The sequence below is a fragment of the Entelurus aequoreus genome, linkage group LG06 (genome assembly GCF_033978785.1).
Source record: "Entelurus aequoreus isolate RoL-2023_Sb linkage group LG06, RoL_Eaeq_v1.1, whole genome shotgun sequence".
Lineage (NCBI taxonomy): Eukaryota > Metazoa > Chordata > Actinopteri > Syngnathiformes > Syngnathidae > Entelurus > Entelurus aequoreus.
The window spans coordinates 37739045-37765775 of NC_084736.1; the positions used below are offsets into that span (position 1 = coordinate 37739045).

The window sequence follows — 26731 nt, forward strand, 5'->3', positions numbered from 1 at the left end:
GAAATCCTATTTATTGAATGAATAGAGAATTGTTTTGAATCGGAAAAATATTGTTTTTGAATCGAGAATCGCGTTGAATCGAAAAAAATCGATTTATAATCTAATCATGACCCCAAGAATCGATATTGAATCGAATCGTGGGACACCCAAAGATTCGCAGCCCTAGTAAACATACATGTTGTACAATAAACATACTTTCATAATGTTGTACAGTAAACATACGTGTTGTACAGTAAACATACTTTTATAATGTTGTACAGTAAACATACATGTTGTACAGTAACCATAATTTCATAATTGTGTACAGTAAACATACCATACCATACCAACTTTATTTATAAAGCCCTTTAAAAACAACCACAGTTGAAAAACAAAAGGCTGTACACCACAAAGAAATAAAGGCAAAGGACAGACTAAAAAATAAAATTTAAAACAGAAGTAAAATACACATTAAAAAAAAGCAATATTCATACATGTTGTACAGTAAACATACTTTTATAATGTTGTACAGTAATCATACATGTTGTACAGTAACCATACTTTCATAATGCTGTACAGTAAACATACATGTTGTACAGTAAACATGCCACCACCGACTGCTGTTAGCACTAATTAAACATTCTATGTCATTTGGTTCAACATTTTCAAGTAAAAATACCATTACTACAGTAATACTGGTCACTAGACCAAAACAAAACATATTCTAGGTCATTTGGGTCAACATTTTCAAGTAAAAATACCAATACTATAGTAATATTGGTCACTAGGCCCACACAAAACATATTCTATGTCATTTGGTTCAACATTTTCAAGTAAAATGCAAGAATGACAACTTACAGGGTTTTGACAGAGTTCTTCATAGGAGCCCACAAGTCCTCGTTCCTTAGTCCAGTCTCCAATCACCTCAGGGTCTGGGACGACTATACCTACCAGATAGGACTGCACACAGAACATAGGTCAGTATTTTCACAACCAGAACTGCTTCTTCATTAGAGGAGTCTCGATATTGGAGCTTCGAGTGTTGGTGGATACCGATACTGATCTGATGCGATATCAGCAGGAATATTCCATACTTGTGGTATTTTGGAGCGCGGAATGTTGGAAAAGTGCAATGAGTCAGAGAACAATTGTCGGTATGAAATCACTGACCTATCTAACTATTATGCTGTAATTAACTAAATTAGAGTGGGAATTGTTTTTTGGCGACACCTAGTGGTCCTAATAACGCATTAGTAAGTTGAATTATGCAGACACGTTTGTTACTGGATAAGTTTGAGTACGATAGCACACAAGGTTGGTCTTTTCTATTTTAGTCATGTCATTTACAAAAGGTACACATGCTAGACCAGGGGTCGGCAACCCAAAATCAATCAATCATCAATCAATCAATGTTTATTTATATAGCCCTAAATCACAAGTGTCTCAAAGGGCTGTACAAGCCACAACGACATCCTCGGTGTCGAGTGGGTCTGACATAATATTGTGAAAGTCCAACACATCAGCGAAAGTCCAGTCCATGGTGGGGCCAGCGGGAACCATCCCGAGTGGAGACGGGTCAGCAGCGTAGAGATGTCCCCATCTGATGGACAGGCTAGCGGTCCACCCCGGAGCAGAGTAGAAAAGAAAAGAAAAGAAACGGCAGATCAACTGGTCTAAAAAGGGAGTCTATTTAAAGGCTAGAGTATACAAATGAGTTTTAAGATGAGACTTAAATGCTTCTACTGAGGTAGCATCTCTAACTTTTACCGGGAGGGCATTCCATAGTATTGGAGCCCGAATAGAAAACGCTCTATAGCCCGCAGACTTTTTTTGGGCTCTGGGAATCACTAATAAGCCGGAGTTCTTTGAACGCAGATTTCTTGCCGGGACATATGGTACAATACAATCGTCAAGATAGGCAGGAGCTTGACCGTGTAATATTTTATACGTAAGTAGTAAAACCTTAAAGTCGCATCTTAGGTGCACAGGAAGCCAGTGCAAGTGAGCCAGTATAGGCGTAATATGATCAAACTTTCTTGTTTTTGTCAAAAGTCTAGCAGCCGCATTTTGTACCATCTGTAATCTTTTAATGCTAGACATAGGGAGGCCCGAAAATAATACGTTACAGTAATCGAGACGAGACGTAACGAACGCATGGATAATGATCTCAGCATCGCTTGTGGACAAAATGGAACGAATTTTAGCGATATTACGGAGATGAAAGAAGGCCGTTTTAGTAACACTCTTAATGTGTGACTCAAACGAGAGAGTTGGGTCGAAGATAATACCCAGATTCTTTACTGAGTCGCCTTGTTTAATTGTTTGGTTGTCAAATGTTAAGGTGGTATTATTAAATAGATGTTGGTGTTGAGCAGGACCGATAATCAGCATTTCCGTTTTCTTAGCGTTGAGTTGCAAAAAGTTAGCGGACATCCATTGTTTGATTTCATTAAGACACGCCTCCAGCTGACTACAATCCGGCGTGTTGGTCAGCTTTAGGGGCATGTAGAGTTGGGTGTCATCAGCATAACAGTGAAAGCTAACACCGTATTTGCGTATAATGTCACCTAGCGGCAGCATGTAAATACTAAAGAGTGCAGGGCCAAGAACTGAACCCTGGGGAACTCCGCACGTTACCTTAACATAGTCCGAGGTCACATTGTTATGGGAGACGCACTGCATCCTGTCAGTAAGATAAGAGTTAAACCAAGACAAGGCTAAGTCTGACATCCCAATACGCGTTTTGATACGCTCTAATAAAATATTATGATCAACAGTATCGAAAGCGGCGCTAAGATCAAGAAGCAGCAACATAGATGACGCATCAGAATCCATCGTCAGCAATAGATCATTAGTCATTTTTGCGAGGGCTGTCTCCGTAGAGTGATTTGCCCTGAAACCGGATTGAAAAGGTTCACAGAGATTGTTAGTCACTAAGTGTTCATTTAGCTGCTGTGCGACAATTTTTTCGAGAATTTTCGAGATAAACGGTAGGTGGGACACCGGCCGGTAGTTCACCATGAGGTCAGGATCGAGGTTAGGTCTTTTGAGTAGAGGATGAATAACCGCTTTTTTGAATGCTAGAGGAACAGTACCAGAGGAAAGTGATAGGTTTATAATATTTAACACTGATGGACCTAATAAAACAAAAAGCTCCTTGATAAGTTTCCCAGGAATTGGGTCAAGTAAACATGTTGTTTGTTTTGTCCCATTTACACATTTTAACAATTCCTCCAATGTTATTTCATCAAAGAGAGAGAAACTATTTTGGAGGGCAATGTCCGTCGTATATACAGTCATATTTGTGTTAATAGAACCCAGTTGTGGCTGGGATGCATTGTCTTTAATCTCTTTTCTGATGAGTTCAATTTTCTTATTAAAGAAATTCATAAAGTCATCTGCTGAGTGGGTGGAGCTACTGGGAGGAGTCCCTTGTTGGGTTAGCGATGCTACTGTACTAAACAAAAATTTAGGATCATTTTTGTTGAGGTGGATGAGATTTGAGTAATATTTAGCTTTAGCTGAGGTAAGCATGCGTTTATAAGTTATTAAACTATCACTCCATGTTTGATGGAAAACCTCAAGTTTAGTCGCACGCCATTTGCGTTCCAGCTTTCTACATGATAATTTCTGGGCTTTAGTTTCTTCTGTAAACCATGGGGTACGCCTTTTAGGGGCCCTTTTTAGCTTTAGCGGTGCTACAATATCAATGGTGTCGCGCAGGGCGTCGTTAAAGTTGTTAGTGAGGTTATCAATAGAGCCCACATAATTTGGGAATGATGCCATTACTGAAGGCAGTAGGTCAGTAAGAGTCGTCGTTGTGGCAGTATTAATGTTGCGGCTGCTATAGTAGTTATTATTATTATTATTAGTTTGTTGACAATGAGTCAGAACTTCGAATTTTATGAGGTAATGATCGGACATTACTTTAGTGTACGGGAGTATCGTAACTTTAGAGGTGGTGACACCCCTGACAAGCACTAGATCTATCGTATTACCGTTGCGATGCGTGGGTTCATTTATTATTTGTGTAAGACCACAGCTATCAATTATAGTCTGGAGCGCCACGCATGGAGGGTCCGATGGGGTATTCATATGGATGTTAAAGTCTCCCATTATGATTATATTGTCGGCGTGCGTCACTAGATCAGCAACGAACTCTGAAAATTCATTGATAAAGTCCGAATAGGGCCCAGGGGGGCGGTAGATGACAGCCAGGTGGAGAGGCAGCGGTGTGACAAACCTCACAGTAAGCACCTCAAACGAGTTATATTTATTATTTAAGACCGAGGTAAGGCTAAAGTTTTTGTTGTATATTAGTGCAACACCCCCACCCCTTTTAATGGGGCGGGCAATATGCGTTCCCGCATAGCCAGGAGGAGACGCCTCACCCAGCGCAAAAAATTCGTCTGGTTTGAGCCAGGTCTCGGCTAGACCAACGACATCAAGATTGTTGTCTCTGATGACTTCATTAACTAATAACGTTTTGGAAGACAATGACCTTATGTTTAAAAAGCCCATATTATAGGTAGTGGGCTGTTTTGAGGAGTTTTTGTTGAAAGTATCCGTAGTAGCAATATTAATAATGTTACGTTTATTATGCATAGTGCACTTTAAATAATTTCGACCATATCTAGGAATTGATATGACAGGAATTTTAAGATTGTTTGCCACCTCAGTAAAATGCATGTCCACCTCTGACGCAGAAAGAACATTATGTGAGTTGTATATTATTCTAGAAGAATTGCTATGTGTGCAGGGATTATCCAGCCTGGCGCTGGCTAGTTCTAGCTTAACAGACTCCTTATTAGCGCTTCTTTGTGGATTAGCATTTAGCTTTTTCGTTAGCCCCGCTAACAACAAAGCAAAATGTTGAAAGAGCCATATTGGACCAAAAATACAAAAACAAATCTGTCTGGAGCCGCAACAAATTAAAAGCCATATTACATACAGATAGTGTGTCATGAGATATACATTGAATTGAGATGACTTAAAGGAAACGAAATGAGCTCAAATATAGCTACAAATGAGGCATAATGATGCAATATGTACATATAGCTAGCCTAAATAGCATGTTAGCATCGATTAGCTTGCAGTCATGCAGTGACCAAATATGTCTGATTAGCACTCCACACAAGTCAATAACATCAACAAAACTCACCTTTGTGCATTCACGCACAACGTTAAAAGTTTGGTGGACAAAATGAGACAGAAAAAGAAGTGGCATAAAACACGTCCTAGAAAGTCGGAGAAAGTTATACATGTGAACAAACTAAGGTGAGTTCAAGGACCGCCAAAATTAGTAGGACAAAACGGCGCTCGCCAAATACTCGAATCAGTGAAGCATGTTTAATATAAACAGTGTGCTTTATAACAATTAGGGAGGTTTGTGTCATGTTTGTCATACAGAAACCATATTAAAACAAAAAATATATTTTTTTCCCCTCATCTTTTTCCATTTTTCATACATTTTTGAAAAAGCTTCAGAGAGCCACTAGGGCGGCGCTAAAGAGCCGCATGCGGCTCTAGAGCCGCGGGTTGCCGACCCCTGTGCTAGACTATAGGCTACCAGGAGCAAGCAGCTACACAACGGTTAACCACACAAGCTAGACATCATTGAACAATATTGCAGTGTTAAACAGCACACCCGTCAATATAAACACGTGTCAACTAATTATAGTTGCATATTAATTACACATACAAAGTCTCCAAGGCATGTTAGAAAGTATCCAGTAACAAATGTGTCCGCATCATTTGATGTACTGCATCATGAGCTTAATTTAAGGAATCATTGTGGCCATTAGGTGTCACTAACATCCCACACTACCATATTCTATGATTTGTGCTGATATCGTATCATATTAATATTGGTATCGGCCAATCCTTAAGGCTCTGACAACAGAATCATATCGGAAGAGAAAAAGTATGGGGACACACCCACTTTTAGATGTTGATTGGCTTCACACAAATAGGACTGCTTGTATCGGATATTCTTGTTTTGTTTTGTGCTGATATCAAGATAGAATCGAACCATTATGTATCATCATAGTGGTTGTAGATTGTGGAGGTGTACAACTGCACTAGGGAAGGATACCAATCACATTTGAAACTGATACGGTACCATTTTCTGTTCTGTTGTGCGTGTGAATAAATATTGATTGTTGAAAGAGCTCAAATGATCTAATTATAATAGCTGTCCTATCCAGTTATTTTATTTTGATTATCACTGTACTGTCCAGTTATTTTATTTTGATAATAATAACTGTCCTGTCCAGTTATTTTATTTTGATTATAATAACTGTGCTGTCTAGTTATGTTATTTTGATGATAATAACTGTCCTGTCCAGTTATTTTATTTTGATTATAATAACTGTCCTGTCCAGTTATTTTATTTTGATTATAATAACTGTCCTGTCCAGTTATTTTATTTTGATGATAATAACTGTCCTGTCCAGTTATTTTATTTTGATTATAATAACTGTGCTGTCATCTTATTTTAATTATAATAACTGTCCTATCCAGTTATTTTATTTTCATTATGACTGTCCTGTCCAGTCATTTTATTTTGATGATAATAACCGTCCTGTCCAGTTATTTTATTTTATGATCACATCTGTAATGTAGTTGCACTTCCAAGACACTAGATGGCAGTACTGTATAGGTTATCAATGGTATGTTGTTTAACTGGGAAGTAGCTTATTCCATGAAGCAAAATGTGTTATGTTGCGCCCTACAGAGTGTTTACACTGTAAGTCTTGTAATTATGACACACCAGCATGTATGTTTAACTGCACAGGTGCTGTTACTAGCATGTATGTTTAACTGCACAGGTGCTGTTACTAGCATGTATGTTTAATTGCACAGGTGCTGTTACTAGCATGTAAGTTTAATTGCACAGGTTCTGTGCATCTTACCTGCAGACTATCTCCGTGCACAAAGACCTGCAGCACAGGTAGACAGCGCAGGTAAACATTTTCTATCTTCTCAGGAGCGATGTACTCTCCTTGGGACAGCTTGAAGATGTGCTTCTTCCTGTCGATGATGCGCAGCGTGCCGTTCTGGTGAAAGACAAACATGTAAACAAACATGTAAACATGTCTTCTAACAAGGACAACACATGCCATCACTACGCAACACACTAGGCAAAGGGCAACTCACACGTTAAAAAACCTTACTTCCTGTTTAAACCAATAACAATGTTGGCATCTTTTCATAATTTCTATGATATATCATTCAAATAATGTCAGATAATGTATCTTCTACCAAGCACACACCTGTTGTGCATTCTATTTTACTGTTGGATTATTTATTTTGTATTACTATTTATCTTATTTATATATTTATATATATATATATATATATATATATATATATATATATATATATATATATATATATATATATATATATATATATATATATATATATATATATATATATATATATATTGCCAAAAGTATTTGGCCACCTGTTGACTCTCATATGAAGTTGAAGTGCCTTCCCATTCCTAACCCATAGGGTTCAATATGACCTTTTGCAGCTATTACAGCTTCAACTCTTCTGGGAAGGCTGTCCACAAGGTTGCGGAGTGTGTTTATAGCAATTTTCCACCATTCTTCCAAAAGCGCATTGGTGAGGTCACACACTGATGTTGGTGGAGAAGGCCTGGCTCTCAATCTTCGTTCTATTTCATCCCAAAGGTGTTCTATCGGGTTCAGGTCAGGACTCTGTGCAGGCCAGTCAAGTTAATCCACACCAGACTCTGTCATCCATGTCTTTATGGACCTTACTTTGTGCACAGTCCTGTTGGAAGAGGAAGGGGCCCGCTCCAAACTGTTCCCACAAGGTTGGGAGCATGGAATTGTCCAAAATGTTTTGGTATCCTGGAGCATTCAAAGTTACTTTCACTAGAACTAAGGGGCCAAGCCCAACTCCTGAAAATGATCCCATACCATAATTCCTCCTCCACCAAATGTCACACTCGGCACAATGCAGTCCGAAATGTAGCGTTCTCCTGGCAACCTCCAAACCCAGACTGGTCCATCAGATTGCCAAATGGAAAAGCGTGATTCATCACTCCAGAGAAGGCGTCTCCACTGCTCTAGAGTCCAGTGGCGACGTGTTTTACACCACTGCATCCCACACTTTGCATTGGACTTGCTGATGTATGGCTTAGATGCAGCTGCTCGGCCATGGAAACCCATTCCATTAAGCTCTCTGTGTACTGTACGTGGGCTAATTGGGAGGTCACATGAAGTTTGGAGCTCTGTAGCAACTGACTGTGCAGAAAGTATTTGCACTATGCTGACCTTTCTGTCAGTTTACGTGGCCTACCACTTGGTGGCTGAGTTGCTGTTGTTCCCAAACTCTTCACTTTTCCTATAATAAAGCCGACAGTTGACTTTGGAATATTTAGGAGCGAGGAAATTTCATGACTGGATTTGTTGTACAGGTGGCATCCTATGACAGTTCCACGCTGGAAATCACTGAAAGAGGCCCATTCTTTCACAAATGTTTGTAGAAACAGTATCCATGCCTAAGTGCTTGATTTGATACACCTGTGGCCAGGCAAAGTGATTAGGACACCTGATTCTCATCATTTGGATGGGTGGCCAAATACTTTTGGCAATGTAGTGTATGTATATACAGTATATATACTGCTGCATTGCTGATGAGTAAACAAAGTCTTGAGTTTCATTAAAACAATTAGGAGAGATGGCACCCCCCGTGGCTGACGTCTTTGCGTCGTCCTCCCGACAACAACTATGTTTTTTATTTATTATAGTCCTAATTTGCATCCTAAATGCAAAGTTTTTGCACGCAACAGTGAGATATAACAGAGATGCACTTCTGGACATCGGAAAAGCTCACCATGAGCTCACTTATAGTCTGACGGACTTAAACGTTCTGCTACGACGAGACCTAGTTAACCAAACAACAACAACAAGGCGGCGGGGCAAGAGAGCGGGGCTACATGCTAGGCTAAAGGCTAGAGCTACACGACCACCACTACCTAGCCTGCTGCTAGCTAACGTGCGCTCGCTCGACAACAAGCTGGATGAGCTGAGAACCAGGATTACATCCCAGCGTGAACTGAGAGAATGCTGTGCTCTCTATTTTCACGGAAACCTGGCTTTCGGACAACATCCCAGACTCTGCTATCCAGCTAGAAACGCACTCAGTCTACCGTGGAGACCGGACAAAGGCTTCAAAAACGGCGAGAGGCGGCGGCGTCTGTGTTTACGTGAGTAACCGCTGGTGCTCGGACGTACAGGTGGTTGAAAGACACTGCTCGGACAACATTGAGTTTTTGATGGTGAAATGCAGACCTTTTTACCTGCCAAGGGAGTTCAGTGCAGTGTTTATACTGTCTGTTCACATCCCGCCACGGGCGGATTCCACAACAGCGCTGAAGCTGCTGTATGACGTCATCAGTAAACAAGAGACCGCACACCCCGATGCTGCGTTCATGGTAGCTGGGGATCTTAACCACCGCAACCTAAAGAGTGTCCTCCCGAAATACCATCGGTATGTGAACTTTCCTACGAGGGAGAAAAACACTCTGGACCAAGTATACTACAACGTGAGGGGAGCCTACAAGGCTGTACCCAGACCACACTTTGGACTATCTGATCACATCTCAGCTTTTCTATATCCAGCGTACAGACAGCGCCTCAAGCAAGCCCCCCCAGTGAGTAATACTGTTAAAGTGTGGAATGAAGACACCGATCTAGTGCTTCAGGACTGCTTTGGGAGCACAGACTGGGACATGTTCAAAACTGCTGCTCAGAAGGATGACGGTACTGTGGACATAGAGGAATATGCTTCCAGTGTAACTGGCTACATCAGCACATGTGTGGAAAACATTATTCCCACAAAACAATACCAGATATACCCAAACCAAAAACCCTGGATTAACTGTGATGTTCGGTCCAAGCTACATGCCCGCTCCACTGCATTTGTTTCAGGCAACGCTGAGACTACAAGAAGGCCAGATATGACCTGCGTAAATCCATCAGCGAGGCCAAGGGACAATACAAACTAAAGCTGGAGGGATTATACTCCACCACAGATTCCCGGCGCATGTGGCAAGGCCTGCAACACATCACAGACTACAAGCAGTGGAGCAGGGGGGTCACAAACAGCCAACGCTCACTGCCAGATGAGCTGAATGAGTTCTACGCCCGCTTCGAGGTCCTCAACACTAACCAACAGAGATGGGTTCTGACCACGGAGCGCACGCAGGACCCACAACTCACTGTGACAACAGCAGAGGTATGTACAGTTCTGAGGAGAACAAACCCACGGAAGGCAGTCGGCTCAGACATCATCCCTGGCCAGGCCCTCAGGGTCTGTTCATCAGAGCTGGCTGACGTACTTGCTGACATATACAACTTGTCACTAGCACAAGCTGTTGTGCCCACTTGCTTCAAGACCACCACCATCGTGCCCCTGCCAAAGAAAAACACTGTGACCTGTCTGAATGACTATCGCCCTGTTGCACTCACCCCAATAGTGATGAAGTGCTTCGAGAGGATAGTCATGTCACACATCAAGAAGACCATCCCAGACACACTGGACCCTCTACAGTTTTCCTACCGGCAGAACCGGTCCACTGAGGGTGCAGTCAACACCGTCATCCACACCACCCTCACCCACTTAGAGGGCAAGGACACCTATGCCAGGCTATTATTCATCGACTACAGCTCTGCTTTTAACACGGTCATCCCACAAAAACTCACTGCTAAACTCCTCACTGTTGGTCTGACACCGGCTTTCTGTGACTGGGTCCTGAACTTTCTCACAAACTGGCCCCAGTCAGTCAGAGTCGGCAACCAGACATCAGGCACAAAGGTTCTAAGCACAGGGACCCCCAAGGCTGCGTGCTGAGCCCCCTATTGTACACCCTCTTCACACACGACTGTGTGGCCTCCCAGAACAACACCAGTATCATCAAGTTTGCAGATGATACTACGGTCGTCAGACTGATCACCGGGGGAGCTGAGGCAGCGTACAGAAGGGAGGTAGCGGAACTGGTGGCCTGGTGTCAGGATAATAATCTCTCCTTGAACACGGACAAGACCAAAGAGATGATTACTGACCCACGGAGAAGGAGTGCACAGTACACACCTCTGTACATAGGGGGGACAGAGGTGGACAGGGTGAAAACCTTTAAATTCCTCGGGACCCACATCAGCGAGGACCTCACCTGGGATCACAACACCCAACAAACAATAAAGAAATCCCAGCAGCGACTGTACTTCCTAAGACGGCTGAGAAAATTTGGCATGCCACCCAAAATTCTCAGCAACTTCTATAGAAGTACGGTTGAGAGTGTCCTTACCAGCTCAATCATGGTCTGGTATGGAAACTGAACTGCTAAGGACAGGAAGGCACTCCAGCGAGTGATTAAAACTGCTCAGTACATATCAGGAGCAGCCTTCCCCTCACTACAGGACATGTACTCTACCAGGGCCACCAGGAGAGCACACAACATCATAAAAGACAGTACACACCCCCAGCACAGTCTCTTCAGCCTCCTACCATCAGGCAGAAGATACAGGAGTCTGAAATCCAGGACTACGAGACTGACAAACAGTTTCTACCCACAGTCCATCAGGCTTGTGAATGCTAACATGTGAATGCTAGCTACCCCCCCCCCCACTCCCTCGTTTTACTTGTATCTTTTTGGACAAAAGACAGCTACCATGACCACCCCCGAACTGTGAACCATCACTGTAGACACTTTTCACCTTTGATCACTAAACACTTTAACTGCTGCTGTGACACAATGTCACCTCCATATTTATACTTGTGACTGTCAATCAGAATGTGCAATAATGTTATGTTACTTACTGTGCCTTGTATATAACATTTTTTATTTTTATTTTAGCTAAGTACCGTGTGACTTGTTGAACGGTGGACTAGCAAAGTAAGATTTTTATTGTACGGCAAACTGTCTGTTTAACTGTGCATATGACAATAAACAATCTTGAATCTTGAATCTTGAATCTTTGTTTGTTTACTTACTACTAAAAGACAAGTTGTCTAGTATGTTCATTATTTTATTTAAGGACTAAATTACAATAATAAACTTATGTTTCATGTACCCTAACATTTTTTGTTACAATAAAGACAATAATGACATTTTTCCATCTGGAGAACAGTTTTGATTTGGGCCTACATGGTAAACAAGTCAAATGAATGTGGACGTGGTCTACATGGCTAAAAGAAACATCTAAAGAAGAGAATCCCTCTGCCATCTTCCACTAGTTTTTTTATTATATAAATCGCTCTTCTCTTCTACGACTCTCTCGTCGTCATTTGGGACGTCTGTTGTGATTTCACTTCCTGGTTCCATGACCCGCCCTATCTTGTCTCTGATTGGCCTGTCCCTAATTTTTTGCCCTCATCTTAACCAATGGTGACTCATCATACTAAACAACAACCAATCATGGATGTGCTTATACGTAAACCAACCAATCATCATTGATGTACAGTTTGTCCCCTGCCCATGGAGTTGCTTCACTACGTAGCTTCCATTTTTGACTTGATCATTTTTAATGGAAAACCCTACTTTTTACCACTGGATGATCAAAAACCCTACTCATTAGGGGAAAACCGTAGTTGTTGGCAGGTATGGCAAAGAGACGGATCAAGATTTTAACACACATTGTAGGTCGCAAAAAAGAAAGGAAAAACGGAAAATAATTTTTTATATTTTTACCAAGATAAAAAAGACGGATTTGCGACTATAGAGGGAAAAACCACATGCCTGAGGTCCACCCCTGAGAAGGTGTTTGAGGTTATGAGAGGAGTGAAGATGAAGCAGAGTCATCAAACAGCTGAGATAGAAGGAGCGAAGAGAAGAGGAAGAACATCATCTTACTGGCAGCCACTGGCCAACATCACCACTGTGCAGCCAGCCGTCAGCGTCCAAGGCCTCGGCCGTCCTCTTGGGGTCTTTCAAGTAGCCCCTAAACACGCTGGGGCCGCGGATGCAGATCTGATAGGAGAGCAGGAGGATGAGGAAAGTGTGCATGGTGTCGTCATAGAAACGTTCTGACCTCTCCTTCTCCGTCCTTGGTGTAATAGTTCATGTCAGGAATGTCCACCAACTTGACGGCAGCACAAGGCAGAGGAGCACCAACGTGTCCTGTAAGTAGCAAACATGGCTGATCATACGTTAGCTAGCAGGGCGTCCAAAGTGTGAACCGCAGCTCTTTTTGTAACGCCACCATTTCCATATAACATTCAAACATGGGAAATGTAAACAGTCACAATGTTGTCTCTAATAACACAAACATGTTTTTTTGACTTTGCCTTTTTTCATTGCTCCAAAATAATAATGAATCAAAATCAACAATTATGAATTATTGACTTATTTAAGACTGCAATGACTTCACATCAAATATGTCTTGGGTAAAATATTTTATATTTTGTGTGTTTGCCATATGAAACAGTTTTCTTGGACAAAAAGGGCAAACATAATAATAATAAAAACTTATAACTGACGAGAAAATCTAAAGTTGTGTTGAAAGTAAAAAATAAAAAATATTACTTATGTTTAACATGAGTGGGGCCCTTTTGTATCCCCCATAATTGTAGTCTTTTTCATTTCTGTCATTGCTCAAAAAAATATTGAATCAAAACTTATATTTATTATGATTTGACCTATTTGTCGCCCCAATTACTTCACATCAAATATTACACTTTGAAATATTTTTAGGAGAAAATATTGCATATTTTGTGTTTTTGCCTTAAAAAACACTTAAGTTTTCTTTGATAAAAAAATACAAAACATAAAAAATTTACATTTTTAATCTGAAGTTGATCTAAAGATGTAAGTGTTGAAAGTAAAAAAATAATGATAATAATAATAATTTAAGACTCATAGTTAACTTTCGGGTCACCGACAATTTTAGTGGTTTTGTTTTTTTAAAACGGTTATTGCTCAAAAAATTCTAATTAATCAAAATAAATGTCATGAATTATTGACATATTTAAGCCTCTAAGTACATTAAATATTCCACCGTGAAATGTTTTTGGGAAACATATTTCATATTTTGTGTGTTTGCCATATACATTTCTTTGACAAAAAAGCAAAAACTAAAAATAAAAACTTATACCGGTAATTGATATATAGATCTGAAGTTGATCTAGGGACTTAAGTGTTGAAAGTTTTAAAAAAAGTTTGACTTATATTTAAAAATGTTATGAGTGGGGTCCTTTTGGATTCAGCAGAATATTAGTGTATTTTTTAGTCATTGCTCAAAAAATATTAATGAATCAAAATCAATGTTGTTGTGAATTATTGACATATTTAAGACTACTTCACATGAAATATTCCACCTTGAAATATGTATTGGAGAAAAATTGTCATATTTTGTGTGTTTGCCTAATAAAACACTTAAGTTTTTTTTTTTACAAAAAAAGGTCAAAACAACAACAAAATAAAAACCTATAACCGACAGGTAAATCTAAAGTTGATGACGTGTTGAAAGTAAAAAATAAAAAATGTTGGATCCCCAAGAATGTTAGTGTTTTTTTTCTCTCTTTTTCGTGTCATTGCTCAAAAGTAACATTTATTATGAATGCACCTATTTATAGCTCCAATCAAATAAAATGTTACACTTTGACATATTTTTAGAAGAAAATATTGCATTTTTTGTGTTTTTACCTTAAAAAACACTTAAGTTTTCTTTGGAAAAAAAGGCAAAAGAAACAAAACTTTAAAAATACAAATGTATAAACGACGGATATCTGAAATTGATCTACAGACAAATGTTGACTTATATTTAACATTTTTATGAGTGGGGTCCTTTTGGTTTGGTTTTATATTTTTAACAGTCATTGCTCAAAAACAATATTGAATCAAAATCAAAGTTATGATTTGACCTATTTATCACCCTCAAAACTAATATTTATTATAAATTCACCTATTTATAGCTCCTATTACTTCCCTTCAAATATTACACTTTGACATATTTTTAGGAGAAAATTATGCATATTTTGTGTTTTTGCCTTAAAAAACACTTGTTTTCTTTGACAAAAAAATACAAAACATAAAAAAATATTAATTTTTAATCTGAATGTGATCTAGATATGTACGTGTTGAAAGTAGAAAATAAACATATAATAATAATGACTTATATTTAACATTTTATGAGTGGGGCCCTTTTGTATCCCCGAGAATATTAGTGTATTTTTTTAACCGTCATTGCTCAAAAATATTAATGAATCAAAATCAACGTTGTTGTGAATTATTGACTTAATTAAGCCTCTAATTACTTCACATTAAATATTACACTTTGACATATTTTTAGGACAAAATATTGCATATATCGGGTTTTTGCCATAAAACAACACTTAAGTTTTCTTTGACAAAAAAGCAAAAAATAAATACAAACTTATAAACGACACACAGATCTGAGGTTGATCTAGAGACTTAAGTGTTGAAAGGTTTGACTTATATTTAAAAAAAATTATGTATGGGGCCCTTTTGGATCCTGAGAATTTTAGTGTTTTTTTTAAACTGCCATTGCTCCAAAAGTAATCAAAATCAATGTTGTTATGAATTATTGACCTATTCAAAACTAATTATTTCACATCAAATATTCAACTTTGAAAATTATTTTGGGGAAAATATTGCATAGTTTTAGTTTGAGACAAAAAGGGCATAAATCGAAAGATTTACGCGTTGAATAAAAAAATATTTTTATTTTTTAATATTTTTATAACTGAGACCTTTTTGAGAGGAGCCCTAAAGGTTCAAAAATCTATCAAAATGGCCCCGTAATGTCTGACCTGCACTCCAGTCGCCTGGCATGGAGAAGGTGCACCCTGCTGTGCACTCCGTCTGCCCGTAACCTTCGAAGATGAGGCAGCCCAGCGTGGCTCGCAGGAAGGACAGCACGGTGGGGGAGATGGGAGCGGACGCCGTTAGGGCGAAGCGCAGGTTTCCTCCTAAGCTGGCCTGCAGGAAGACAAAAAGCAGCGAGATGAATCCTGCCTCAGCGGATTTTCTCGTCCGCTTCCCATCACCAAAATTTCTCAGTGGCTTCTTCCAGCACCAACTCAATATGCTGCCTGGGTCGCTCGCTTCTCCTGCAAACTTCTCACAGCACCTTGTGGAATGTCTGCAAGCTGCTTGCCTATTTGCGTGTCAGCGCCACCAGCTACTTGCACAAAAACACTAAAAACCTCCACCATTATGTCCTTCCAAATATCATTGCTACCCCTTTTGTCGCCAACTTCGAAGTCAGAATGTGTTGCCATGCCAACAAATTAAATGTGTTATTATATTAAACGACAGCAGTCATATTTATGAGACTATTTTCTAATTATTTTAGCTAGCTATTAGGGCGTTACACTACTTATTTTCTAAGTGATTTGGCCCACTTACAATGAAAATAACAAAAACATCTGTTTTGTATTGTATGTCTGGTGGGGGTCCTACTTTGGAAAGAACTTGTACCCCTTTTAGATCACATTTAGTTCCCTTTAAAACATTCACATGTTGCACAATGAGATGTAAGCATGGGATAAAGTCTACATTCCTGTAATTCTGTCTGTAAAATATTTTTATTAGCATTTTTGTCATCTAGCAACAGCATTTCACGATTAATATTCATACATTAACATTCTTAAGAAATGACAGTAGAATAAGCACTTATCTGATTGGGTAGTCATAGTGTAACAACCCGGGCTGATCACACATTTATTGAACTTTTCGACAAACGATATTATTGTCATTATTTCAGGAGGATATATATATATATATATATATATATATATATATATATATATATATATATATATATATATATATATATATATATATATATATATATATATATATATATATATATATATATATATATATATATATATATATATATATATATATATATATATATATATATATATATATATATATATATATATATATATATATATATATATATATATATATATATATATATATATATATGTATATATACACACATAGATACATAGATATACTGGCCCCCTGACACATTTTTTTCTCAAAGTCAAAATAATTGCCCAGGCCTGCCTTAGAGGGAACATTGCCTAGAAGTGGTTTGGTGGTGTCCGCTCTCAGTGCTGCTGGAGTGATCGCCAAGTGTTAAAGTGTGTCTGAGTCTACAACGGTGCATGTAATCACACTTAAGTAGCAAAACATGGCACCGACCGGCAGGATTCAATCGGTGCCGAGAAAGGTGCCCATCCATCACTACTTGTAAGAGTTCAATCTTCAAGTCCTTTTTGGAGGCTGCATTGTAGCGTAGAACACTGACCTGGATCCTGTTGAAGACCAGTTTTTCCCAAAGACTGTTGTTGCAGTCTAACCTAAAACACTGACCTGGATCCTGTTGAAGACCAGTTTTTCCCAAAGACTGTGGTTGCAGTGTACCCTAAAACACTGACCATGATCCTGTTGAAGACCAGTTTGTCCCAAAGACTGTTGTTGCAGTGTAGTTTAGGAGACTGACCTGGATCTTGATGAAGACCAGTTTGTACCAAAGACTGTTGTTGCAGTGTAGCCTAGCAGACTGACCTGGATCCTGTTGAAGACCAGTTTGTCCCAAAGACTGTTGTTGCAGTGCAGCCTAGCAGACTAAACTGGATCCTGTTGAAGACCAGTTTGTCCCAAAGACTTGTTGCAGTGTAGCCTAGAAGACTGACCTGGATCCTGTTGAAGACCAGTTTGTCCCAAAGACTATTGTTGCAGTGTAGCCTAGCAGACTGACCTGGATCCTGTTGAAGACCAGTTTTACCCAAAGACTGTTGTTGCAATGTAGCCTAGCAAACTGACCAGGATCCTGTTGAAGACCAGTTTGTCCCAAAGACTGTTGTTGCAGTGTAGCCTAGCAGACTGACCTGGATCCTGTTGAAGACCAGTTAGTACCAAAGACTGTTGTTGCAGTGTAGCCTAGCAGACTGACCTGGATCCCGTTGAAGACCAGTTTGTCCCAAATACTGTTGTTGTAGTGTAGCCTAGCAGACTGACCTGGATCCTGTTAAAGACCAGTTTGTCCCAAAGACTGTTGTTGCAGTGTAGCCAAGAAGACTGACCTGGATCCTGTTGAAGACCAGTTTGTACCAAAGACTGTTGTTGCAGTGTAGCCTAGCAGACTGACCTGGATCCTGTTGAAGACCAGTTTGTCCCAAAGACTGTTGTAGTGTAGCCTAGAAGACTGACCTGGATCCTGTTGAAGACCAGTTTGTCCCAAAGACTATTGTTGCAGTGTAGCCTAGCAGACTGACCTGGATCCTGTTGAAGACCAGTTTGACCCAAAGACCTGGATCCTGTTGAAGACCAGTTTGTCCCAAAGACTGTTGTTGCAGTGTAACCTAAAACACTGACCTGGATCCTGTTGAAGACCAGTTTGTCCCAAAGACCGTTGTTGCAGTGTAGCTTAGAAGACTGACCTGGATCCTGTTGAAGACCAGTTTGTCCCAAAGACTGTTGTTGCAGTGTAGTCTATCAGACTGACCTGGATCTTGATGAAGAACAGTTTGTACCAAAGACTGTTGTTGCAGTGTATCCTAGCAGACTGACCTGGATCCTGTTGAAGACCAGTTTGTCCCAAAGACTGTTGTTGTAGTGTAGCCTAGCAGACTAAACTGGATCCTGTTCAAGACCAGTTTGTCCCAAAGACGTGTTGCAGTGTAGCGTAGAAGACTGACCTGGATCCTGTTGAAGACAAGTTTGTCCCAAAGACTATTGTTGCAGTGTAGCCTAGCAGACTGACCTGGATCCTGTTGAAGACCAGTTTTACCCAAAGACTATTGTTGCAGTGTAGCCTAGCAAACTGACCAGGATCCTGTTGAAGACCAGTTTGTCCCAAAGACTGTTGTTGCAGTGTAGCCTAGCAGACTGACCTGGATCCTGTTGAAGACCAGTTAGTACCAAAGACTGTTGTTGCAGTGTAGCCTAGCAGACTGACCTGGATCCCGTTGAAGACCAGTTTGTCCCAAATACTGTTGTTGTAGTGTAGCCTAGCAGACTGACCTAGATCCTGTTGAAGACCAGTTTGTCCCAAAGACTGTTGTTGCAGTGTAGCCAAGAAGACTGACCTTGATCCTGTTGAATACCAGTTTGTCCCAAAGACTGTTGTTGTAGTGTAGCCTAGAAGACTGACCTGGATCCTGTTGAAGACTAGTTTGTCCCAAAGACTGTTGTTGCAGTGTAGCCTAGCAGACTAACCAGGATTCTTTTGAAGACCAGTTTGTCCCAAAGACTGTTGTTGCAGTGTAGCCTAGCAGAATGACCTGGATCCTGTTGAAGACCAGTTTGCCCCAAAGACTGTTGTTGCAGTGTAGCCTAAAAGACTGACCTGGATCATGTTGAAGACCAGTTTGTCCCAAAGACTGTTGTTGCAGTGTAGCCTAGAAGACTGACCTGGATCCTGTTGAAGACCAGTTTGTCCCAAAGACTGTTGTTGCAGTGTAGCTTAGCAGACTGACCAGGATCCTGTTGAAGACCAGTTTCTCCCAAAGACTGTTGTTGCAGTGTAGCCTAGCAGACTGACCTGGATCCTGTTGAAGACCAGTTTGTACCAAAGACTGTTGTTGCAGTGTAGCCTAGCAGACTGACCTGGATCCTGTTGAAGACCAGTTTGTCCCAAAGACTGTTGTTGTAGTGTAGCCTAGCACACTGACCTGGATCCTGTTGAAGACCAGTTTGTACCAAAGACTGTTGTTGCTGTGTAGCCTAGAAGACTGACCTGGATCCTGTTGAAGACCAGTTTGTCCCAAATTCTTGTTGCAATGTAGCCTAGAAGACTGACCTGGATCCTGTTGAAGACCAGTTCGTCCCAAAGACCGTTGTTGCAGTGTAGCCTAGCAGACTGACATGGATCCTGTTGAAGACCAGTTTTTCCCAAAGACTGTTGTTGCAGTGTAGCCTAGAAGACTGACCTGGATCCTGTTGAAGATCAGTTTGTCCCAAAGACTGTTGTTGCAGTGTAGCCTAGCAGACTGACCTGGATCCTGTTGAAGACCAGTTTGTCCCAAAGACTGTTGTTGCAGTGTAACCTAGCAGAATGACCTGGATCCTGTTGAAGACCAGTTTGCCCCAAAGACTGTTGTTGCAGTGTAGCCTAAAAGACTGACCTGGATCATGTTGAAGACCAGTTTGTCCCAAAGACTGTTGTTGCAGTGTAGCCTAGAAGACTGACCTGGATCCTGTTGAAGACCAGTTTGTCCCAAAGACTGTTGTTGCAGTGTAGCTTAGCAGACTGACCAGGATCCTGTTGAAGACCAGTTTCTCCCAAAGACTGTTGTTGCAGTGTAGCCTAGCAGACTGACCTCGATCCCGTTGAAGACCAGTTTTTCCCAAATACTGTTGTTGTAGTGTAGCCTAGCAGACTGACCTAGATCCTGTTGAAGACCAGTTTGTCCCAAAGACTGTTGTTGCAGTGTAGCCAAGAAGACTGACTTTCATCCTGTTGAATACCAGTTTGTCCCAAAGACTGTTGTTGCAGTGTAGCCTAGAAGACTGACCTGGATCCTGTTGAAGACCAGTTTGTCCCAAAGACTGTTGTTGTAGTGTAGCCTAGCAGACTAACCTGGATCCTTTTGAAGACCAGTTTGTCCCAAAGACTGTTGTTGCAGTGTAGCCTAGCAGAATGACCTGGATCCTGTTGAAGACCAGTTTGCCCCAAAGACTGTTGTTGCAGTGTAGCCTAAAAGACTGACCTGGATCATGTTGAAGACCAGTTTGTCACAAAGACTGTTGTTGCAGTGTAGCCTAGAAGACTGACCTGGATCCTGTTGAAGACCAGTTTGTCCCAAATACTGTTGTTGCAGTGTAGCTTAGCAGACTGACCAGGATCCTGTTGAAGACCAGTTTCTCCCAAAGACTGTTGTTGCAGTGTAGCCTAGCAGACTGACCTGGATCCTGTTGAAGACCAGTTTGTACCAAAGACTGTTGTTGCAGTGTAGCCTAGCAGACTGACCTGGATCCTGTTGAAGACCAGTTTGTCCCAAAGACTGTTGTTGTAGTGTAGCCTAGCACACTGACCTGGATCCTGTTGAAGACCAGTTTGTACCAAAGACTGTTGTTGCTGTGTAGCCTAGAAGACTGACCTGGATCCTGTTGAAGACCAGTTTGTCCCAAAGACTTGTTGCAATGTAGCCTAGAAGACTGACCTGGATCCTGTTGAAGACCAGTTTGTCCCAAAGACTGTTGTTGCAGTGTAGCCTAGAAGACTGACCTGGATCCTGTTGAAGACAAGTTTGTCCCAAAGACTGTTGTTGTAGTGTAGCCTAGCACACTGACCTGGATCCTGTTGAAGACCAGTTTGTACCAAAGACTGTTGTTGCTGTGTAGCCTAGAAGACTGACCTGGATCCTGTTGAAGACCAGTTTGTCCCAAAGACTTGTTGCAATGTAGCCTAGAAGACTGACCTGGATCCTGTTGAAGACCAGTTTGTCCCAAAGACTGTTGTTGCAGTGTAGCCTAGAAGACTGACCTGGATCCTGTTGAAGACAAGTTTGTCCCAAAGACTGTTGTTGCAGTGTAGCCTAGCAGACTGACCTGGATCCTGTTGAAGACCCGTTTGTCCCAAAGACTGTTGTTGCAGTGTAGCCTAGCAGACTGACCTGGATCCTGTTGAAGACCAGTTTTTACCAAAGACTGTTGATGCAGTGTAGTCTAGCAGACTGACCTGGTTACTGTTGTAGACCAGTTTGTCCCAAAGACTGTTGTTGCAGTGTAGCCAAGAGGACTGACCTGGATCCTGTTGAAGACCAGTTTGTCCCAAAGACTGTTGTTGCAGTGTAGCCTAGAAGACTGACCTGGATCTTGTTGTAGACCAGTTTGCCCCAAAGACTGTTGTTGCAGTGTAGCCTAGCAGACTGACCTGGATCCTGTTGTAGACCAGTTTGTCCCAAAGACTGTTGTTGCAGTGTAGTCTAGCAGACTGACCTGGTTACTGTTGTAGACCAGTTTGTCCCAAAGACTGTTTTTGCAGTGTAGCCTAGCAGACTGACCTGGATCCTGTTGAAGACCAGTTTGTCCCAAAGACTGTTGTTGCAGTGTAGCCTAGCAGACTGACCTTGATCCTGTTGAAGACCAGTTTGTACCAAAGACTGTTGTTGCAGTGTAGCCTAGCAGACTGATCTGGATCCTGTTGAAGACCAGTTCGTCCCAGAGACTGTTGTTGTAGTGTAGCCTAGAAGACTGACCTGGATCCTGTTGAAGACCAGTTTTTCCCAAAGACTGTTGTTGCAGTGTAGCCTAGAAGACTGACCTGGATCCTGTTGTAGAACAGTTTGCCCCAAAGACTGTTGTTGCAGTGTAGCCTAGCAGACTGACCTGGATCCTGTTGAAGACCAGTTTGTCCCAAAGACTGTTGTTGCAGTGTAGCCTAGCAGACTGACCTGGATCCTGTTGAAGACCAGTTTGTCCCAAAGCCTGTTGTTGCGCACCACGCCGCTGCCGAGCTCCGCCTGCTTCCTCTTCACGGCGTAGTGGAGCAGCGCTCGCCTCAACGGAGACGTCACCGAGCCCAGAATCTGCAGGGAAAAAATGGCTGCTTAGAGACAACAAGAAAAAGGGCGCGGGAATGCGGCCTTGGAAGGCGACCTTGTCGTAGATGCGATTGAGCAAGCGAGGCACCACGGGGAAGAAGGTGGGCTTTAGGGTTTTGATGTCGTCCATCAGGAGGGAGATGTCTCCTTGGTAGAAGCCCACACGAGCTCCGTGACAGAACATAGACACCTGACAGCAGAAGATGCAAAGTTCAACGTTCATTCATCCTTTGCAATAGTTGTAGGTACATTTAGCAGCATGGCCACTGAGTCCATTCAAAAGTCCATAGAGATAATTGCCCATTTAGCATCGCTTCAAAAGCCGTCATCGTGACAGATTTACGTCCACATTTCTAAAACGACCCATCTATTTCACTTTATATGTTAGCTGCATCTTTCCCCGAGAAATATTGGGCCTGATCAAACTCTACAACTTGGTATAGCATTAGTGGGCATGTAGTGTGGGGTCTACTCAGAAGGGCTGCAGACCGCCCCATTTAATACATCGATGTGCCCATGGAAACACTAATTTCTCTCCACATTCAAGTTATACCGGTGGTGCTTTGCCAAGTTATACAAGCAGCACACATCTTTCATCTGTAACGCCTCACAGTCAAAGATTAGATGGATGGATGAAAACAAAGTGACTATATTTTGGGTTAAAGTTTGCCTTTCTGGGCCTCAAGACCAATCATTAAAAACTTGGGTCTGGGCCTGGTCAAGCTGGAGACACAGTTAAAAAGTGTCTTCAGGAGACATGGACAGGTACAGCTGTGAAAGTTGATTCCATGATGACGTCACCAAGAATACACAAGTGAAAAAGAACGTGTCATTTTATGGGGCTTGTATGCACCATCAAATTTCTGTCTCATAAAAAACACATAATAAACATTTTAGTGTTTATTATTTTTCTCATTTTATTATTATTCTCATTTTTCAAATTCATTCATTCAGAAGTTAGCATTATTTGTAGTTATATATATATGGCAAACTACGGACTGGACTTTCGCTGATGTGTTGGATCCGCTGTGGACTGGACTTTCACAATATTATGTCAGACCCACTCGACATCCATTGCTTTCGGTCTCCCCTAGAGGGGGGGGGGGGGGGGGGGGTTACCCACATATGCGGTCCTCTCCAAGGTTTCTCATAGTCATTCACATTGACGTCCCACTGGGGTGAGTTTTCCTTGCCCGTATGTGGGCTCTGTCCCGAGGATGTCGTTGTGGCTTGTACAGCCCTTTGAGACACTTGTGATTAGGGCTATATAAAATAAACATTGATTGATTGATTGATTGATTTTATATATATATATATATATATATATATATATATATATATATATATATATATATATATATATACACACTACCGTTCAAAAGTTTGGGGTCACATTGAAATGTCCTTATTTTTGAAGGAAAAGCCCTGTACTTTTCAATGAAGATAACTTTAAACTAGTCTTAACTTTAAAGAAATACACTCTATACATTGCTAATGTGGTAAATGACTATTCTAGCTGCAAATGTCTGGTTTTTGGTGCAATATCTACATAGGTGTATAGAGGCCCATTTCCAGCAACTGTCACTCCAGTGTTCTAATGGTACAATGTGTTTGCTCATTGGCTCAGAAGGCTAATTGATGATTAGAAAACCCTTGTGCAATCATGTTCACACATCTGAAAACAGTTTAGCTCATTACAGAAGCTACAAAACTGACCTTCCTTTGAGCAGATTGAGTTTCTGGAGCATCACATTTGTGGGGTCAATTAAACGCTCAAAATGGCCAGAAAAAGAGAACTTTCATCTGAAACACGACAGTCTATTCATGTTCTTAGAAATTAAGGCTATTCCACAAAATTGTTTGGGTGACCCCAAACTTTTGAACGGTAGTGTATATATATATATATATATATATATATATAAATATATATATATATATATATATATATATATATATATATATATATATATATATATATATATATATATATATATATATATATATATATATATATATTTTATTTTTATTTTTATTTTTATTTTATTTTATTTTTTTTCTCCAAAAGCTATTAATATTATATTTCAGGAGTATCCAAACTTTTTCCACTAAAAGGCCCTGTCACGCCAAATTTCTTCCCCCTTACAAAAACCTTGTAGGGGGAAGAAATTTGGCGTGACAGCCCCATGAAAAGTATGCAGAGGCCATTAAAAAAAAAAAAAAATGTAAATGCTAAAAACAGATATTACATATATTTAAAGACACAACTTTATGTCAGCTTTGTGTTATATGTGACTCATTATTATTATTGATTATTAGTTAAAAAATGTCAGCTTTTTCTTATTCTTTTTTTTTGATTTTGCTCTTTTTTTTACGTTTTTACTGTTGTTTTTCCCCCTGTAATAATAGAATAATAAAATTATGATTGTGTAACTGCATAACCTAGTAAGTCAAAAATTCTGCCTGTATGAAAATAATAATGTTTAGTTACACACTGAGTGTTTAGTAATGTATTTTTTCAAATTATTTCATTCAAAAGTTATTTTTATGATTTAATTAGCTAGCTAAACTTTGTTTATATTTAATCATTTTTATTTTAATGTTTCTAATATTTTAGATCAGTGGTTCTTAACCTTGTTGGAGGTACTGAACCCCACCAGTTTCATATGTGCATTCACCGAACACTTCTTTAGTGAAAAATATATATATAAATTTTTCAAATTCAAGATAAAGTTATATGTTTTTTTTACTGGTGCACAAAATGAACCGTGCATGAACATCACCTTGTTCAAAGAACAAAACCAACACAGTGCATGAACTCACAACAAATTACACACTTGCAAATCAGTGTGACTTCTGTTGTTGCCGTATCCATAAAACGCCGATAGGGACAAGTTTGTATTTACACGATGAGTCTGGTGTGTCTTGACCTCCGTGGCGGAAGCTCCGTCGAACCCCTGAGGCCGACTCACCGAACCCCTAGGGTTCGACCGAACCCAGGTTAAGAACCACTGTTTTAGATGAAGGGTGTCAAAACTTTTTCCACCAAAAGCCGTGTACTAAAAAGTCAAATTATACAGGGGCCATTTTGGTATTTTTCTATTTAAAAAAAAAAAAATGTTAAAAACAGATATTACATACATTTGAAGACAAAACTTTGTATCAGCTTTGTGTTTTAGGTGACTAAATATATATATATAATTATTAGTTCGAAAATGTCAGCTTTTTCTCATTAATTTCTGGTTTTTTTTCTCTTTTTTCTTACCTTTTTACTGTTGTTTTTTCTCTCTCATAAACCTAGTAAGTCAAAAATGTGCCTGTATGAAATTATAAATGTTTTTTAATGTTGTAATTTTTCAAATTCATTCATTCAAACGTTTTTATTTTCTAATTAACTAACTAAACTTTGTTTATATTCTATTCTAAATGTATCTAATATTTTAGATCAATGGTGTCTAAACTTTTTCCACCAAAGGCCGCGTACTAAAAAGTCAACGTATGCAGGGGCCATTTTGGTATTATTTAAATTTTTTTTAAATGCTAAAAACAGATATTACATATATTTAAAGACTAAACTTTGTGTCAGCTTTGTGTTATAGGTGTCTAAATATATTTGTAATTATTAGTTCGAAAATGTCAGCTTTTTCTCATGAATTTTTTATTTTTATTTTTTATTTTGTTTGCTCTTTTTTCCTACATTTTTACTGTTGTTTTTTCTCCTATAAAACTAGTAAGTCAAAAATTCTGCCTGTACGGAAATATTAATGTTTACTTACACACTTAAAGTGTTTATTATTGTTGTTGTAATTTTTCAAATTAATTCATTTAAAAGTTATTTTCATTTTTTAAACAACTAACTAAGCTTTGTTTATATTTTATTTAAAATGTTTCTAATATTTTAGATCAAGGGTGTCTAAACTTTTTCCACCAAAGACTGCGTACTAAAAAGTCAAAGTAGGCAGGGGTTGTTATTTTTCTAACTTTAAAAAAATACTAAAAACAGATATTACTTATAAGGACAAAACATGTTGTCTGCTCTGTGTTCAAGGTGACTAAGTCAAATATTATTAGTTTGAAATGTTCAGCTTGTTCTCATTACATTCTGATTCTTTGCTCTTTGTTCTTACATTTTGATTGGCAATATGCTGCGGGCCCCAAATGGCCCTCAGGCCGCACTTTGGACCCCCTACTC

The 26731-nt window shown here is 39.9% G+C and overlaps 1 protein-coding gene across 3 annotated transcripts in view; it reads right to left on the reverse strand.

The window, feature by feature from the left end:
- Positions 1-26731, reverse strand: part of acsl2 (acyl-CoA synthetase long chain family member 2) — a 111599-nt gene that overhangs the window by 1523 nt on the left and 83345 nt on the right. For all 3 annotated transcript variants that reach the window (XM_062050686.1, XM_062050685.1, XM_062050684.1), the window contains exons 12-18: positions 22598-22732; positions 22393-22527; positions 15787-15955; positions 13047-13135; positions 12869-12985; positions 6894-7037; positions 838-939 (exon numbers count right to left, since the gene is read on the reverse strand). In XM_062050686.1, the coding sequence (XP_061906670.1) occupies positions 838-939; positions 6894-7037; positions 12869-12985; positions 13047-13135; positions 15787-15955; positions 22393-22527; positions 22598-22732 (891 nt within the window). The remainder of the gene's footprint in view (positions 1-837; positions 940-6893; positions 7038-12868; positions 12986-13046; positions 13136-15786; positions 15956-22392; positions 22528-22597; positions 22733-26731) is intronic.